This window comes from Budorcas taxicolor, chromosome X, assembly GCF_023091745.1.
Source record: "Budorcas taxicolor isolate Tak-1 chromosome X, Takin1.1, whole genome shotgun sequence".
NCBI lineage: Eukaryota > Metazoa > Chordata > Mammalia > Artiodactyla > Bovidae > Budorcas > Budorcas taxicolor.
This window is the reverse complement of record NC_068935.1, coordinates 86,956,943-86,973,533: the sequence shown is the minus strand read 5'-3', so window position 1 is coordinate 86,973,533 and position 16,591 is coordinate 86,956,943. Positions and strand designations below refer to the sequence as shown.

The 16,591-nt window shown below is 46.5% G+C and overlaps 1 protein-coding gene across 2 annotated transcripts in view; it reads left to right on the top strand.

Moving 5' to 3' along the window:
• The window catches only part of OTUD5 (OTU deubiquitinase 5), a 29,368-nt gene extending 13,689 nt beyond the window's left edge, over positions 1-15,679 (top strand). The window contains exons 3-9 of one of the 2 annotated variants that reach the window (XM_052663059.1): positions 6,159-6,223; positions 6,310-6,466; positions 6,562-6,710; positions 10,925-11,128; positions 12,635-12,836; positions 12,925-13,038; positions 13,348-15,679. In XM_052663059.1, coding sequence (XP_052519019.1) covers positions 6,159-6,223; positions 6,310-6,466; positions 6,562-6,710; positions 10,925-11,128; positions 12,635-12,836; positions 12,925-13,038; positions 13,348-13,469 — 1,013 coding nt within the window. In that variant the 3' untranslated portion in view covers positions 13,470-15,679. Of the gene's footprint in view, positions 1-6,158; positions 6,224-6,309; positions 6,467-6,561; positions 6,711-10,924; positions 11,129-12,634; positions 12,837-12,924; positions 13,039-13,344 lie in introns of both variants that reach the window. The other variant, XM_052663058.1, reaches the window with a different exon arrangement.
• The last annotated feature ends 912 nt before the right edge of the window (positions 15,680-16,591 follow it).

Below are 16,591 nucleotides of genomic sequence, written 5' to 3'. Positions count from 1 at the left end.
ACAGGCCTCAAGAGAAGGTCAGGGCCTTATTATCTAGGTCACACAGCCAGTATCAGACATTTGTGTTTGAGGTTGAAGCAGGCCAGAAGGAGAAGAATCCCATGGACCACCATGTACACCGGCTTCTGTTGACCTCTCTGCCCTGCCTCCTTCAGTTTTTCCATCTTTGCGGTGGGAATTCTTGAGTAGAGGAGCAGGCATCTGAGAGACCAGGCTATTGAGAGGGCTGAGTTTTGCTGGCTCCCCAACTGAGGGTGGCAAGGGCATCTACTTTTTGAATGTGACAGTTCCCTGTAGTTGTGGTTGTTGCGTGGGTATTTGGCTTCAAGGAACATCTTTTACTGACTGTGTGCATGCACATGTGCATTTCTGTGCTGGTGTCTCTGTATGCTCAGAGAAAGGACATAATAGGGTGTGGGGAGGGAATGTTCATGCTGACCTCTGTGGCCTTAGTGAGGGGTACAGGTCCTAATATATCTGTAATCTCTGACCACTTGCAGGCCTTTCCTAGGTTCCAGCTGATTCCTGCTTGTGTTGGTGGGGAAACTGAGGCAGACAAGCCTAACCTAGGGAGTCAGGTGGCTAAGGTGACAGCCAGATTGGTGGTGGTAATGTCTCCTCGGCATCAGTGCTCAAAGTTACCAGTTATTCCTTGAAAGCCTGGCCTCTCTTTCAACCTCCCCAATGTGTGGCCTTGGGCCAGCTGTGCCTCATTTCTGTACCTTAGTATCCCTCCTGTGTAAAGTAGGCTTTTTTAGAGTAAGGATGGAATGAGCTGGGATGTGAAAAGGCCTTGGCGGAACCAATTGTAGTAATGTACTGAAGATTTCTGAGCCCTCTTTGGGTTGGGGACAGAGGTGAGGGAGTGGGGGACCCCCTTCCAACTGGACTCTGGGAGGGGAGAGCAGGTGCACATTGCCCACAAGTGCAGTGTCAGCAAGAGGAGGAGTTTCAGTTTCTATCAAAACAAGTGCTCTGAATTCCCCTACCTCTGCAGGACCATTGGGCTCTTTTCCTCCATCTTGGCCCCCACAGGGAAGTCCAGCTCAGTCCCTAGTTCCATGTGCCAATCTCTAGGGAGGAGGGCTTTCTGGAGGACAGAGGTGGGGCTGGCAAATTGAGACAAGCATCTCCACAGTGAGGATTTCCTGTGTTCTTAGTCCTGCACTGGGTGTTTTTATGTCATTGAGAAGGTCCTTCTACTCTCTTTCATTGGCAAGGTATTGTTGCTCTCTTTCCTTGGTTCAGAGATGCACATTTTCTTCCACATTGATGATTCCCAATCTAGGGTATGTCTTATAACCACCCTCTCCCAAAAGCTGTGATTAAATACATGTTCTGTATCACCTATTGGTGCATCTTAGAATTGAAGAGAGAAGGTGGTATTTTACATTTTATAGGTAAGTTGAGAAGGTCATCCCTTGCCCACACTTAAGGACCCTATTTTGTGAGGCCTGTGTTACTGATTTGATGTTAATTTGGTTGCTAAAGATTTGAACTGTGGGCACAAGGTAGGCTAATGGACCTTTGGATTCAGCAAAGGTAGAGAACCAGTTCTGCCTGCATAAGGAGAGATAACCTACACTTTGAGTTTGGGACTTTCCTCTGGCTGATGAAGTGCAGCAGAAATGAGGAAGGACTTAAGTGGTTCTGGTGAAATTCTAGCTGACTTGTGGGTGACTGGCTATCTGAAGGAGTCATCGTTCTCCTTATGACAAACGGAACCCCATCTCTTGAATATCTAGTATGCCTTAGGTATTTGGCAGACCATCCCCGGTAGTACTGACAACGTCCCATGAGAGGAAAAGGAGTTATTTTCCCCACTTTATAGTTGAGGACATTGCAGCCCAGAGAGGTTAAGGCCTTGTCCAGTGCCACACGGGGCAAAAGAGCCTTTTTGTCAAGCAGGGAGTCAATGGCAGGGAAATGGGAACTTCTTGGGAAGGTTCTCTCCCAACTCTCTTCCCGGGCTCATAGTCTCCCCTTTCCCCTGACTTCTTACATCTGGCATCTCGGTTGGGTAGATCCACCTCCCAGGACTGGAAATGCCTGTTGATGCTTGCCTGGGAACATCTCAGCCACCTTCCTGAGCCTGGCAGACCAACCCCTATTTAACCCCTTCACTCCCATCTCAGTTCCTGTTTACTGCAGCTGCCAACAGCACTGCCTCTTCAGCACCCCAGGTTTATTCTACGGAAATAGCTCCTCAAGCAGCTCCGGCAGCCACAGTGCGTTTGTGGTCCTGGCTTCTAAGAAAGGCAGTGGCAGGGGCCCCCCAGCCTGTGCACAGGGCATGTGACTTGCTGGAAGTGCTGCAGAGGGGGAGGAGGGTGAGGGAGAGTGTGGCCACAGAACCCACATCCTTGTTTACATCGGTAAAGGGGCTACCCCTTCCCTACTCCCCATCACCCACTGGTCTCTGCACCTCCAGGAGGACATGAGACAGGCATGGGCCCCGTTTTCTATCTCAGAGCTGCCTTTTTCTCTTTATCTCACAGAACCCTTCATGGAGGGGGAAGGGGGGAGGGTGTTCTGGCGATTCTTTGCAGAGGTAGACTTTTCATGGAAGAGCTCTGCGGTGTTCGCTGTGGGACCTGCCCCTGCCCCAGTGTCACAGGGATATCCCATCAGAGCAACAGTCCTCTGAGGAGACAAAGGGACATTCCCTCTTCGTCTTAGCCAGTGGACATCAGGCATGCTTCATCTTCAAGCCCACTTTAATTTCTCACGGAGAAGGCTCCCTGACTCCCCTAGCCTCCCCAATCCACTCAGCAAACTTGCATTTCTTGCACCGCACCAGGCTCTGAGCCTGGGGGTGGACTTGTATATGAACTGCCCTCTGCCCTCAGTGGGAGCCCAATGTGATTAGGCAAAGTCTGTATGCATCTTTGATAAATCTGGTGATGGGGTGCCTTGGAGGAGTGGGAAACTGTTTTAAGAGTGCATGGGTATTTGACAAGTAGACAGCCAAATAAGATGGAAAGAACATCCTGAAAAGAGGAAACAGCATGTGTGAACATCCTCAGTTGAGGCAGAGGGAGCCTGGTTCTTATTGTGACCAAAGCCCTGTGATGCCTGGACCTTAATTAAGTTAGGTGCATATGTGTCTTATCTCTCTTACAGACCACATGCTTCTTGCAGATAGGGTCAGAATTTTACTCACTTCTGTCACCTTCATAGTACCCCACATTCAGGCCCCACTACGGGACAGGGTCTCTGAGTGACTGCTCTGTCCCAAGACTAAGGCCAGTCACTTCATACCTATTATCTCATTAATTCCACAATCGGCTTGCCAGGAAGTTACCCAGCTTGATCCCATTTTACACTTGAGGCATATGAAGCTCAGAACACTTGGGTCATTTTGTTTACTAGTACCAAGAGAAGACACTGGTCATAGCAAACACCCTCTTCCAACAACACAAGAGAAGACTCTACACATGGACATCACCAGATGGTCAACACCAAAATCAGATTGATTATATTCTATGCAGCCAAAGATGGAGAAGCTCTATACAGTCAGCAAAAACAAGACCGGGAGCTGACTGTGGCTCAGATCATGAACTCCTTATTGCCAAATTCAGACCTAAATTGAAGGAAGTAGGGAAAACCACTAGACCATTCAGGTATGACCTAAATCAAATCCCTTATGATTATACAGTGGAAGTGAGAAATAGATTTAAGGGCCTAGATCTGATAGATAGAGTGCCTGATGTACTATGGACGGAGGTTCGTGACATTGTACAGGTGACAGGGATCAAGACCATCCCCATGGAAAAGAAATGCAAAAAAGCAAAATGGCTGTCTGAGGAGGCCTTACAAATAGCTGTGAAAAGAAGAGAAGTGAAAAGCAAAGGAGAAAAGGAAAGATGTAAGCATCTGAATGCAGAGTTCCGAAGAATAGCAAGAAGAGATAAGAAAGCCTTCTTCAGCGATCAGTGCAAAGATAGAGGAAAACAACAGAATGGGAAAGACTAGAGATCTCCTCAAGAAAATTAAAGATACCAAGGGAACATTTCATGCAAAGAAGGGCTCGATAAAGGACAGAAATGGTATGGACCTAACAGAAGCAGAAGATACTAAGAAGAGGTGGCAAGAATACACAGAAGAACTGTACAAAAATGATCTTCATGACCAAGATAATCACAATGGTGTGATCACTCACCTAGAGCCAGACATTCTGGAATGTGAAGTCAAGTGGGCCTTAGAAAGCAATACTACAAACAAAGCTAGTGGAGATGATGAAATTCCAGTTGAGCTATTTCAAATCCTGAAAGATGATGCTGTGAAAGTGCTGCACTCAATATGCCAGCAAATTTGGAAAACTCAGCAGTGGCCACAGGACTGGAAAAGGTCAGTTTTCATTCCAATCCCAAAGAAAGGCAATGCCAAAGAATGCTCAAACTACCGCACAATTGCACTCATCTCACATGCTAGTAAAGTAAAGCTCAAAATTCTCCAAGCCAGGCTTCAGTACTACATGAACCATGAACTTCCCGATGTTCAAGCTGGTTTTATAAAAGGCAGAGGAACAGAGATCAAATTGCTAACATCTGCTGGATCATGGAAAAAGCAAGACAGTTCCAGAAAAACATCTATTTCTGCTTTATTGACTATGCCAAAGCCTTTGACTGTGTGGATCACAATAAACTGTGGAAAATTCTGAGAGAGATGGGAATCCCAGACCATCTGACCTGCCTCTTGACAAACCTGTATGCAGATCAGGAAGCAACAGTTAGAACTGGACATGGAACAACAGACTGGTTCCAAAGAGGAAAAGGAGTACATCAAGGCTATATATTGTCACCTTGCTTATTTAACTTAAATGCAGAGTACATCATGAGAAATGCTGGGCTGGAAGAAGCACAAGGTGGAATCAAGATTTCTGGGAGAAATGTCAATAACCTCAGATATGCAGATGACACCACCCTTATGGCAGAAAGTGAAGAGGAACTAAAAAGCCTCTTGATGAAAGTGAGAGAGGAGAGTGAAAATGTTGGGTTAAAGCTCAACATTCAGAAAACGAAGATCATGGCATCTAGTCCCATCACTTCATGGGAAATAGATGGGGAAACAGTGGAAACAGTGTCAGACTTTATTTTTTGGGAGCTCCAAAATCACTGCAGATGGTGATTGCAGCCATGAAATTAAAAGATGCTTACTCCTTGGAAGGAAAGTTATGACCAACCTAGATAGCATATTAAAAAGCAGAGACATTACTTTGCCAACAAAGGTCCGTCTAATCAAGGCTATGGTTTTTCCAGTAGTCATGTATGGATGTGAGAGTTGGACTGTGAAGAAAGCTGAGTGCCGAAGAATTGATGCTTTTGAACTGTGGTGTTGGAGAAGACTCTTGAGAGTCCTTTGGACTGTAAGGAGATCCAACCAGTCCATTCTAAAGGAGATCATTCCTGGGTGTTCTTTGGAAGGAATGATGCTAAAGCTGAAACTCCAGTACTCTGGCCACCTCATGCGAAGAGTTGACTCGTTGGAAAAGACTCTGATGCTGGGAGGGATTGGGGGCAGGAGGAGAAGGGGATGACTGAGGATGAGATGGCTGGATGTCATCACCGACTTGATGGACTTGAGTTTGAGTGAACTCTAGGAGTTGGTGATGGACAGGGAGGCCTGGCGTGCTGCGATTCATGGGGTGGCAAAGAGTTGGACACGACTGAGCGACTGAACTGAACTGAATAGAACTGGGCTTAGAGCCCAGTTATTTTCCCTTCCCTTCTTCTCTTTTTTCACCTTATAAAGGCCATAATGACTCCAGAGAGTCAGGAAACTGAATTCTAAAGTTGAATCTGTCGTGGACTGATTTCTGGGTGACCTTGGTCAAATCACAAACTCCCCGAGCCTCAGTGTCCTCGTGTGAAGAGCAAAGAGTGGTATATGTGGAATTGATGGTGCTTAAGGCTGCTTATCTACACAAGATGCCTGTGGTTCTGTCTCTCTTACCTGTACTCTTGTTCTTAAAGACTGTCCTTGCCTGTCTCTTTTTTCGTGACCATATTCCAGCCCACAAAGCCAAGAACTCTCCATTCCTTAGGGTAGGTAAGGGAGTTTCCTTGGCCCCCAGCCCTTCACCCACAAGGATGTTCTGATTCAGAACTCTTCTTTGGTGGCAGCTCTGACTCCAGCCTCTCCTTCTGTCCCCACAGCTGACCAGGTATATGGAGACCAGGACATGCATGAGGTTGTTCGAAAGCACTGCATGGACTATCTGGTGAGACCTTGCAGAGACCTTGGGGTGAGGGCAGAATGGAGGATCTCTTCTCCACGTAGACATTGATCCTCTGATCTTTTCTGCAGATGAAGAATGCTGACTACTTCTCCAACTATGTCACAGAGGACTTTACCACCTACATCAACCGGAAGCGGAAAAACAACTGCCATGGCAACCACATTGAGATGCAGGCCATGGCAGAGATGTACAACCGGCCTGTGGAGGTGTACCAGTACAGCACAGGTACTTCTGTGGTGGGTAGGTGAGCAGTTGACCACTCTTGGTCTGAGCCTGTTCCACCCAGCCCACTGTGAATCCTGTCTCCTCTTTCTCTGCAGAACCCATCAATACATTCCATGGGATCCATCAAAATGAGGATGAACCCATTCGTGTCAGCTACCATAGGAATATCCACTACAACTCAGTAGTGAATCCTAACAAGGCCACCATTGGCGTGGGACTGGGCCTGCCATCATTCAAACCGGGGGTAAGCAGGTCCCTGTGCCTAGAATGGATACTGGAGATGGACCAGAAATCTGATGTTGGGGCCTCAATTTTGCCCCTTGCCCACAAAAGTGTCCTGTTAACCTCTCTGAATCGCCCTTAAGGTCTCACCTCTGAAATTAGGAAGTTATCCAAGGTGATCCCTCAGGGCTCATTTTGTGATCTCAGTTTGACTGTCTGAGCTGGTTCACCTATCTTTTGTGCCTGTTGAGAGTTGGCATTTTGAGATATGGAGTCAAACTTGGGAACTGTGAACCAGGGCTCAGTCTATGTGTCTTGGTACCCACATGGATCCTCCTTCAAACCCCAGCACGGACAGACAGCTGTGGTCACGGAGACTTGGCGTGTAGGCCTGGCCCTACCACTTGCTGGTCTTGGTATCTAAGTCAGGTTGTACAAGTGATCTGACTGGGAGCTTGGGTGATACAGAAAGTGCCTAACACAGGGCCTGGTACCTGTTAGGTGCTCAGGAAAGGGCAGTAGATTTTCTCAGCACACACTGACAGATTTTCATTCTCTGTCTCAAACAGTTGTCTGTTGGGGATTTTGCTATCTTCTATTGAGGTTTCACTTCCTACAAAAGTACTCCTGCCTCATTTTAGGAAACACACCCTAACACCAGCATACCTTCCAACATAGAGGTTTTTTGATGTGGACCATTTTTAAAATCTTTATTGAATTTGTTAGAATACTGCTTCTGTTTAATGTTTCAGTTTTTTTGGCTGATAGGCATGTGAGAGCTTAGCTCCCCAACCAGGGATCAAACCTGTACCCCCTGCATTAGAAGGTGAAGTCTTAACCACTGGACCACCAAAAGTCCCCATAGAGGTTTTTTGGTTTCATTTTTTTAAATAAACCTTTAATCTCAGAACAGTTTTAGATTTATGTAATTATTGTGATTAGAGAATTCCTATATACTCCACTGTGATTAACATATTAGCATAGTATGTTTGTCATAATCAATGAACCAATATTGATATATTAACTAAAGACCATACTTTGTTCAAATTACCTCAGTTTTGGGCTTCCCAGGTGGCTCAGTGGTAAAGAATCCACCTACCAATGCAGGATACACAGGTTTGATCCCTGGGTGCGGAAGATGCCCTGGAGAAGGAAATGGTAACCCATTCCAGTATTTTTTACCTGGGAAATTCCATGCACAGAGGAGCCTGGAGGGCTACAGTCCATGGGGTCGCAAAAGAGTCAGACACAACAGTGATCAAACAACAACAGTAAATGATGATAACCTTCAGAAAGGGATAAAACAAAAACAGATTACCTCAGTTTTTCCCCAATGATCTTATCTGTTCCAGGATCCCATCCAGGATACTGTATTACATTTAGTTGTCATGTCTCCTTTGGCTCCTCCTGGCTGTGACAGTTTCTCCGAATTTCTTTGTTTTCGATCTGTTTACAGACTCTATGACCTTTTCTAGAATGTCATATAATTGGAATCATACAATACATAGTTCTTTCAATGGCTTCTTTTAGGTAACACTGTGCATTTAAGAGTCACTCCTGACTTTTAGTGGTTTGACCACTTGTGTCTTTTCTTTCTCCATTTGTTAAAACTGAGTGCCCTAAGTTTTTTTTTAAATAGATTTAATTATTTAGAATAGTTTTAGATTTACAGAAAAATTAAGATAGTGCAGAGTTCCCACATACCTTCCCCTCTTTTGCCCAGTTTCCCTATTATTCACACATGTCAGATGACTAATACATTTGTTATATGAACCAGTATTGATACATTGTTATTAACTGAAAGTCATCATACCTCTTTAGCTCCTTTGTTTTTGATGGTTTCTCACATTTTCATGTTTTTGGTGACCTTGGCAGTTTTGAAGAGTACTAGTCATGTTTATCGGAGAAGGCAATGGCAACCCATTCCAGTACTCTTGTCTGGAAAATCCCATGGACAGAGGAGCCTGGTAGGCTGCAGTCCACGGGGTCGCTAAGAGTTGGGCACGACTGAGCGACTTCACTTTCACTTTTCACATTCATGCATTGGAGAAGGAAATGGCAACCCACTCCAGTATTCTTGCCTGGAGAATCCCAGGGACAGAGGAGCCTAGTGGGCTGCCATCGATGGGGTCGCACAGAGTCGGACACGACTGAAGTGACTTAGCAGCAGCAGCAGTCATGTATATTGTAGGATGTTTCTCTTTTGGAGTTTGTCTGATGTATTTCTCATTAGACTTGAGGTTATGGATTTTAGAGAGGGGGATCACAGTGGTAAAGTGCCATTCTTATCACATCATATCAACAGTATGTACCCTGAACATGATTTGTAATTGTTGATGTTGACCTTGATCATCTGGCAGTAGTAGTTTTATCAAGTTTTCTCCACTGTAAAATTACTCTTCCCTACCCCCACTTCCTTTTCCATGTTATACTGTGTGGAGGGAAGTCATTTATACTCCAGAGTTAAGAAGTAGGGATTAGGGGGACTTCCCTAGTAGTCCAGTGGCTAAGACGCCACCTTCTCAATGCAGGGGGCCCATGTTCGATCCCTGGTCAGGGAACTAGATCCCACGTGGTGCAACTAAAAAAACCCCAGTTCAGCCAAATAAATAGATAAATATTTAAAAAAAGAAGTAGGGATTAGGGAATTTCATGGTGGACTAGTTGTTAGGACTCCACACTTCCACTGCCAAAGGCCTGGGTACAGTGCAGTGCAGTGCAAAAATACAAATAAAAGGTGAAGGTTATACTCCATCTCTTTGAGGGCAGAGTATTTACATAAATTATTTGAAATTCTTCTGGAAGGGAGATTAATCTCATTCTCCATTTATTTAGTCATTTATTTATATCATTGTGGATGATGGATATTTATTTATTTAATACTTTTATACTTTGGGTTATAATCCAGTACTGTTTTTATTTTGGTGCCCAAGTTTTTCCAGTTTTGGCTATCGGGAGTTCTTTTAGTTGGTTCCTGCATCTCTTTGAAATATCCCCATCATTGTGGTGGTGTTTGTGAGGGGTTGTTTTTTGGCTTGTTTGTTTTCATTTTTATTTTATTTTTCATTTTCATTTTTATTTTGAATACTTAACTTTCTGGCACTACAAGGTGCTAGAGGCTCATCTTGTATATTCCTTGCCCCATTTCTAGAACCAGCCATTTCTCCAAGGAGCCCTAGTTCCTTTTATTGGAGAATGTTATATTAGAAACCAAGATCTGGGTGCTGAGTATGCTCTTTGCTATTGGAGTATCCTTGCTTTAGGCCCTTTCAGCTGATAGAGCAAGAAAATATATATATAAACTAACCTGTGTGTATACACATGTCTAGAAATATTTCTGTATGTAAGTATCTGTATGACACTATGGTTCTTACTGATACCTTTAACTGAGGGGCACCTTGTTTTAATTTGCAATTCCTAATGACAAATGATGTTGGGCATCTTTTCATGTGCCTATTTGCTGTCTATCTTCTTTGATGAAGTTGTGTGTCTAGACTTTTTTGCCCATTTTTAATTGGCTTATTCTAACAGCATTTTGCATTCTTTTTGGACTGTTATCCATGGGTAAAAAATTATATTTTACACCATTAGTGTACACACACGTTGGTGTATGGTGTGTATATGTGCATTAAAATAAGTTTTCACTGAACGAAATTTACTTTTATTCCGTGGGGTATGCACTGATACTTTTCATTATTCCTTTTTAAAAAATCTGTTATGTCTCACAGCCTGACACTCTCATATGGTGTTCCACAACTCATAGTACCCCACACCATGCTGACACTGTCCTCTTGTCTACTTAAATGCCCCAATACTCAAATCTACCCTGTGCACACAGGACTCAACTTCTTAGGTGATCTTTTCTCCTTGTCCCATCTGGGCATAGGTGAAGAAGGCCTCAACAACTGAGTCATCAATCGGTGAGGTGTCTTTAAATTCTAACCCTGGCTGGAGGGCACCTGACTGCCCCAGACTTAGTACATCAGTTGAGGTATCTTGGGGGTGGCAGCAGGACTTCTGAATATAGGAATTTGAAATGACAAGTCCCCCAACCCAAGCCTGCCTTCCCCTAGTCCCTGATGAATAGGCAGCCTGCCCAGGGGGGTGCTTAGTAAGAGTATCTGCCTTCCTGCCTCTCTTCTGAGCCTGTGAGCCCACCTCCCTGAGCCACTTCTGGCTCTTGGCCAGAGTTCAGAGTGTCACCTCACATCTCTGTTCCTCTCCCACTCCTTGTAGTTTGCAGAGCAGTCCCTGATGAAGAATGCTATAAAAACATCAGAGGAATCATGGATTGAACAGCAGATGCTGGAAGACAAGAAGCGGGCCACAGATTGGGAGGCCACAAATGAGGCCATTGAGGAGCAGGTGGCCCGGGAATCCTACTTGCAGTGGCTGCGGGATCAAGAAAAACAAGCTCGCCAAGTCCGTGGCCCCAGCCAGGTGGGTCCTGGGGTCTGTCACTAGCCTGGCGAAGAACCTGTTACTTCCCATGTTCTGTCCCCAAACAGGCAGAAACAAACTAAGCAATTCTGACATGTGGGAGAGAAGGAAGCTCCTAGCCTTTTCTGTACCTCATCTTGGCCTTAGTCTTGGCATTGTGCCTTAGAACTCTCAACACCTGTGCAGAACAAGCTCTTTCTTTTTTCTTTTTTTTTTTTAAGGAGTGAGGGAGGGCAGCCACTGATGGTGAAATGCCAGATTCATGGATAGTTTCAGAGGGACAAGCTTTTGCTGAATGTTCTTGTGTGCCAGACTCTGTGCTGAGGATGTAAAATCAGGTCCTGCATGCTCCAGCCTCAGTGATCCTGTCTTTTGATGGGGAGACACATGCATCAGTGGAGCCCTTGACTCTGACTGGAAGACCAGTAGAGGTGGGGGATCTGGTCAGTCTTCATACGGAAAGGTTGAATTTTTAGGGCAGGGAGTGAGACAGGGCAGCCAGGTATTTGAGGAGTCACAAGGAGTTTATAGAGTGATTAATAGATGTTGGCAAGAGCTGACTCATCCGTTAAACAAGTATTTATTGCAGGTCTATGCCAGGCACTGTTCTTAGTGTATAGGAGTACATTGGTGAGCTGGGCAGTCCCAGGTCTGTCTTTGTGGTGCTTCCATTTATGCAGAGTGGAACGAAATAAACATAATAAATCAGTTGAGAGGTGGTATGGATGAAAAATGTAGAGCAGGGTAAAGGGGATGAGTAGGACTGAGTAGGGCTGGGAGTTCACAATATTAAATAGCATGGTCAGAGTTGGCCTCAGACCAGGTGAGATTTGAGTGAAAGCTTGCAGAGGTGAGGGAATTACTTGTCTATACCAGGGAAGACAGAGGACCAGCTAGAGCAAAGACCCTGAGGTATGTGCACACCTGGTGTGATTTGGAAGCAGCCTGGAGGCCAGTGTGGCAGAACAGAATGTAGTAGTAGATGGAGTCGGAAAGGTGGGTGTGCCATATTGGAAGGGGCTTGTGACCTTCAATGTGGCCTGTGGTGAGGACTTCGGCTTTTCTTCTGAGTGAAGCAAAAATGATGAGAGGGTTATGAGCAGGAAAAGAGTGGAAACTTAGAATTTAACAGGATCCTTCTGACTGCTGACTGTAAAATGGAGTCAAAGGGGCAAAGGTGGAAGCAGGAGACCACCAAGGAGAAGATGACTATAGTAGTCCTCATGATTGATGGTAGTACTGGCAAGGGAGGCAGTCAGAAGGGGATAGAATCTGGATCTATTTTGAAGGTGGAGTAACAGGTTTCCTGTCAGACTGGCTGTAAAGGTGTGAGAGGGGCTTTAAAGTGCTGACCTTGATCCTGTGGTCCATTATGTGACCATTGTTGGTGGCCTATGTAGAAGCTGTTTCATAGCCAGGATTCTGGGAGGGAGTGACCCCTTCGGGAATGGGGCAGAGGACGGTTGCACCTGCTATTGGTCTTTACCACCACCTTCCTCACCACAGCCCCGTAAAGCCAGCGCCACATGCAGCTCTGCCACAGCAGCAGCCTCCAGTGGTCTTGAGGAGTGGACCAGCCGGTCCCCAAGGCAGCGGAGTTCAGCATCGTCACCTGAGCACCCTGAGCTGCATGCTGAGCTGGGCATCAAGCCCCCTTCCCCAGGCACTGTCTTAGCTCTTGCCAAACCTCCTTCACCCTGTGCACCAGGTCAGTGACTTGCTGATAGGGAGCATGCAGGGGTCAGGAAGTCCTGCCTAGGCCCTGAGCCCTGCCTTTGACTGTTTGTCTGCCCCAGGTACAAGCAGCCAGTTCTCGACAGGGGCCGACCGGGCTACTTCCCCCCTTGTGTCCCTTTACCCTGCTCTGGAGTGCCGGGCCCTCATTCAGCAGATGTCCCCCTCCGCCTTTGGTAAGCCTCTTCTGTCTAGGGTCTAGGGGCCAGCTGGGAGTTGGGGAGAGATGGAAGAAGCAGCTGGTCCTGAAAAGGGGGCGTCTGGAGCCTCTGGACATCTCTTCAGGAAAAGAGAGTTTCTCAGGCCCAACAGTCTGTTCCAGAGGGGATTTGAGTGGGGTTTTGTAGGCTCAGAGGAGCCTTCTTAGAGAAAAAAGTGGTAGGGGCCTGAACGGGATCTCTCCAGAGCCAAGAATCAGCAAAGGGCAAGGAGAAAGCAGGCTTAAAGTGCTGTGTCATTCTTTTCCCCTTCCTCTTGCCCAGCAGGTCTGAATGACTGGGATGATGATGAGATCCTAGCCTCGGTGCTGGCAGTGTCCCAACAGGAATACCTAGACAGTATGAAGAAAAACAAAGTGCACAGAGACCCACCCCCAGACAAGAGTTGATGGAGACCCAGAGACTGGAGACCATTTCCCAATCCCCACCACTCCTGCCCTCTGGTGCCACCCCACCTTTGGCTTTCTTCCCTCTTGCCTTCTTCCTTCTTTCCGCTTCTTTTGCTCCTCCCCACTTCCCTCTGGCTGGCCCACCCCTGCACACCCTCTCATCGCTGCCACCACCACCACCATCTGTCTCTTCGCCAGCTGATGTGCCCTGTTTCCCCCTGCACAGCACCATCCCTGCATTCCACAGGGGACTTGGGCAAGGGTGCTGAAGGTAGGCGAGGGGCACACAGAGACAAACCAACTGGCAGCCAGGCAGCCCCGGAGGAGAGACATTCAGACAGCAGAGTCTCCCTTCCCCCTATTCCTTCCAAGATCAGAAACTTGTCACCCTACCTTCACAAATGATACCAGGGAGGTGGGAGGAAGAAGTGGGAAAAAAATCCCCTTCCCAGTACCCTTAAAATGTCTGAGCCTTCAATATTGAGGTTTTTCTTTATTCAGATATACTTTTATCTTATAAAATCAAATCAGTGATGTAGACAACAGCATTGGCTCTATGAAGGTGACATCTCTCTGGTTTGGAGGCAGGTAGGCCACGGGGCACAAAGATGTGGTTGATGTACCTGGCCTCCAGCTCTGTGGAGATGGGCAGGGTCTAGAGTATAAGCCAGGGTGGGGTGGGAGGGCAGGAGGGGGCAGGTGTCAAGTGGGCTTTGGACAATGAGACTCTGACCTCGCTGCATTCCTTATGCTTCCACCACCACCACCAGTCTTTGGAATCTGAGGGTGGGGGGTACTTTTGAGAATCATGGCCGCCGCCCAGGATTTGAGTGTGGGGGGTGGGAGCAGCCTCGGCAGATGGGGCACCCATGCCTTGCAGGTGTCAACAAGATCCACCATCTGTAATGTCCTTGGCACAATAAAACCAAATGTCAGTTTCCCCTGAGCGCCTCTGTTCTGTGTGGGGCAGGGGGTGGGTGAGCCTTTGGTCAGAGGTGGTGATGGCACAGACCTTGGCTTGACTTCTGAGGGCTATATGCTCTCCATTGGGGTCTCTCTGGAGGCCCAGAGTTTGTTCATACTTGATTCACTGCTTATTGAATCAGCCTTTGGACCTGTTACCACCAAGAAAGCTCTGTCTTAGCCCACTGCCCCTGCCTCAGTATTGGCACAGGATATAGCCTGCCCACCCTATTTCCTGGGGTGTGATGGGAACAGAGAATTGAACTTGATGGCAGGGACTGAATGTCCAACTTCTTTGCCTGCCTCTAGCCCCAATATGTTTGCTCTTTCATTGTGAGTATTTGATGAGGAAATGCTTTGGACAGGCACAACAGTCGCTTCATAGCAACCCGAGTTTAGTGGAAGTGACCAGAGGGTGGAACCCCCACACAAGCACACTGAGTTTTAGAAATTGAGGAATAGCTAAACCTTTTTATTCATGTTCCCAGTTCTCTTGACACTTTTGTCCCTGCCCTTCTAGAGGTAAAGCCAAGGCAAAGAAGGATGGCTGGCCCCAGGTTTTTCAGTTGTTTTTTTCAGTGTCCCTAATAATGGGGTCCCTGTGGAAGGATGTATGTCTAGCTCTGCAGATGAGGGTGTGGCTATCTGCAGATGTCTCTGTGGAATCCACTGGTTAAGCACTGTGTTGGAGAGTTGGTTTAAAACCGGCTTTTTCTAACTATGTGGCTTTGGTCAAGTCGCAGGCTCTCTGAGTTTCAAGTGTCCCATGTATAGGACAGGAGTGATAAATATCTACTACCTCACGCTCTCTCTGTTGTGAGCATTGAGAGAGAGTGTATATGGTCAACATAATGTATGATGGCACGGTGCCTGGCACATTCTGAGAGCTCTATGTTAGCAGGTATTATTTATTATCTTAAAGTTGAAGTTTCTGCACTATTTGGCCCCTGACTACTTCATCTTGCCTCTCTGTCCAGTTTTCCTTGGCCTCTGCCTGGAATTTGCCCTTCCTCTGTCCCAAGCCTCCAACTTTGTCTTTCAAGATGGGTAGAGGGTCTCCTTCTGAGAAGCCCTGTGTGACCCCGTTTACATTCTCACCTTTATCTACAGATATGTCTTCTTCTCCAGTACTGTACTATCAAATTCCTGGGCAGGGCTATGATGCCTGACTTAACCTGTGTATCTCTTAGTATCTGCACCCCCTCTAGGGCCTTGTAGGCTTACAGTAGACCCCTAATAAATGTTGGATGAATAAGGGAGAGTACCTGTGTATATTTGCTTTTTGAGTGTTTGTGTGTGAGACTGGTGAGTCCAAGCCTTTGTGCATCTCAGAGTGTCTCTAGTTGTGTGTGAGATGAGGGCTTGTTTCCAGGTGTGTCAGATGGGGACTGCGTGTGGGACTCAATCTCTGACAGTTTGTGTCTGTTTCTGAGACAAGTGCATGTCTGCGTGGGTCTGTCTGTGACAGTGCATCTGTGGTTTCTTTCCGATAGGGTGGATGAATGTCCGTTTGTATTCCTGTGACAGATTCTGGGTAGCTATTTCTGGATAGTTTCAGTGACAATGCTGCATGTCTGCTGGTGTGTGTGTGTGTGAGAGAGAGCGAGCGACTGGGTGGATCCATGTCTGTTTTTGTGATACTGCCTATCTGTGGCTCTATCACATAAATATATGTATGTCTTTGGAGCAGTGCATGTGTGTCTTCAGCATCTGTGTGTCTTCCTGTGACAGACTCTGGGTCTCATTTCTGGAATAGTACTAGTCTTTCTGTGACACTGCATGTCTGACAGTACAAGTATCTTTGTGACAAGTTTTGGTGGTGTGTCTGATGGGACATTTTTGTGTCCTTGTCACATGGCAGTGTAGGTGTATGTGAATCTGGAGTGCCTTTCTGTAACTGCATCTCTGGTGTCATGCTGGGACATAACTCTGGCAGCATGCCTGCTTGACAGTGGATTTCAGTCTCTGACAGTACATATCTGTATGTGTTTAGGACAAGCTCATGGGAATGTGTCTGGCAATGTGTTTGTGTATTTCTCACATGGTACTTTCCTGTGTGTGTGTCTTTGGAGTGCATGTCTGTCTGCCTGCAGCATGAGGCCTGTTGTTTCCAAATTTGTGGCTAAGGGTATTTTATCACCCCTCTGAGCTCCCGCCGT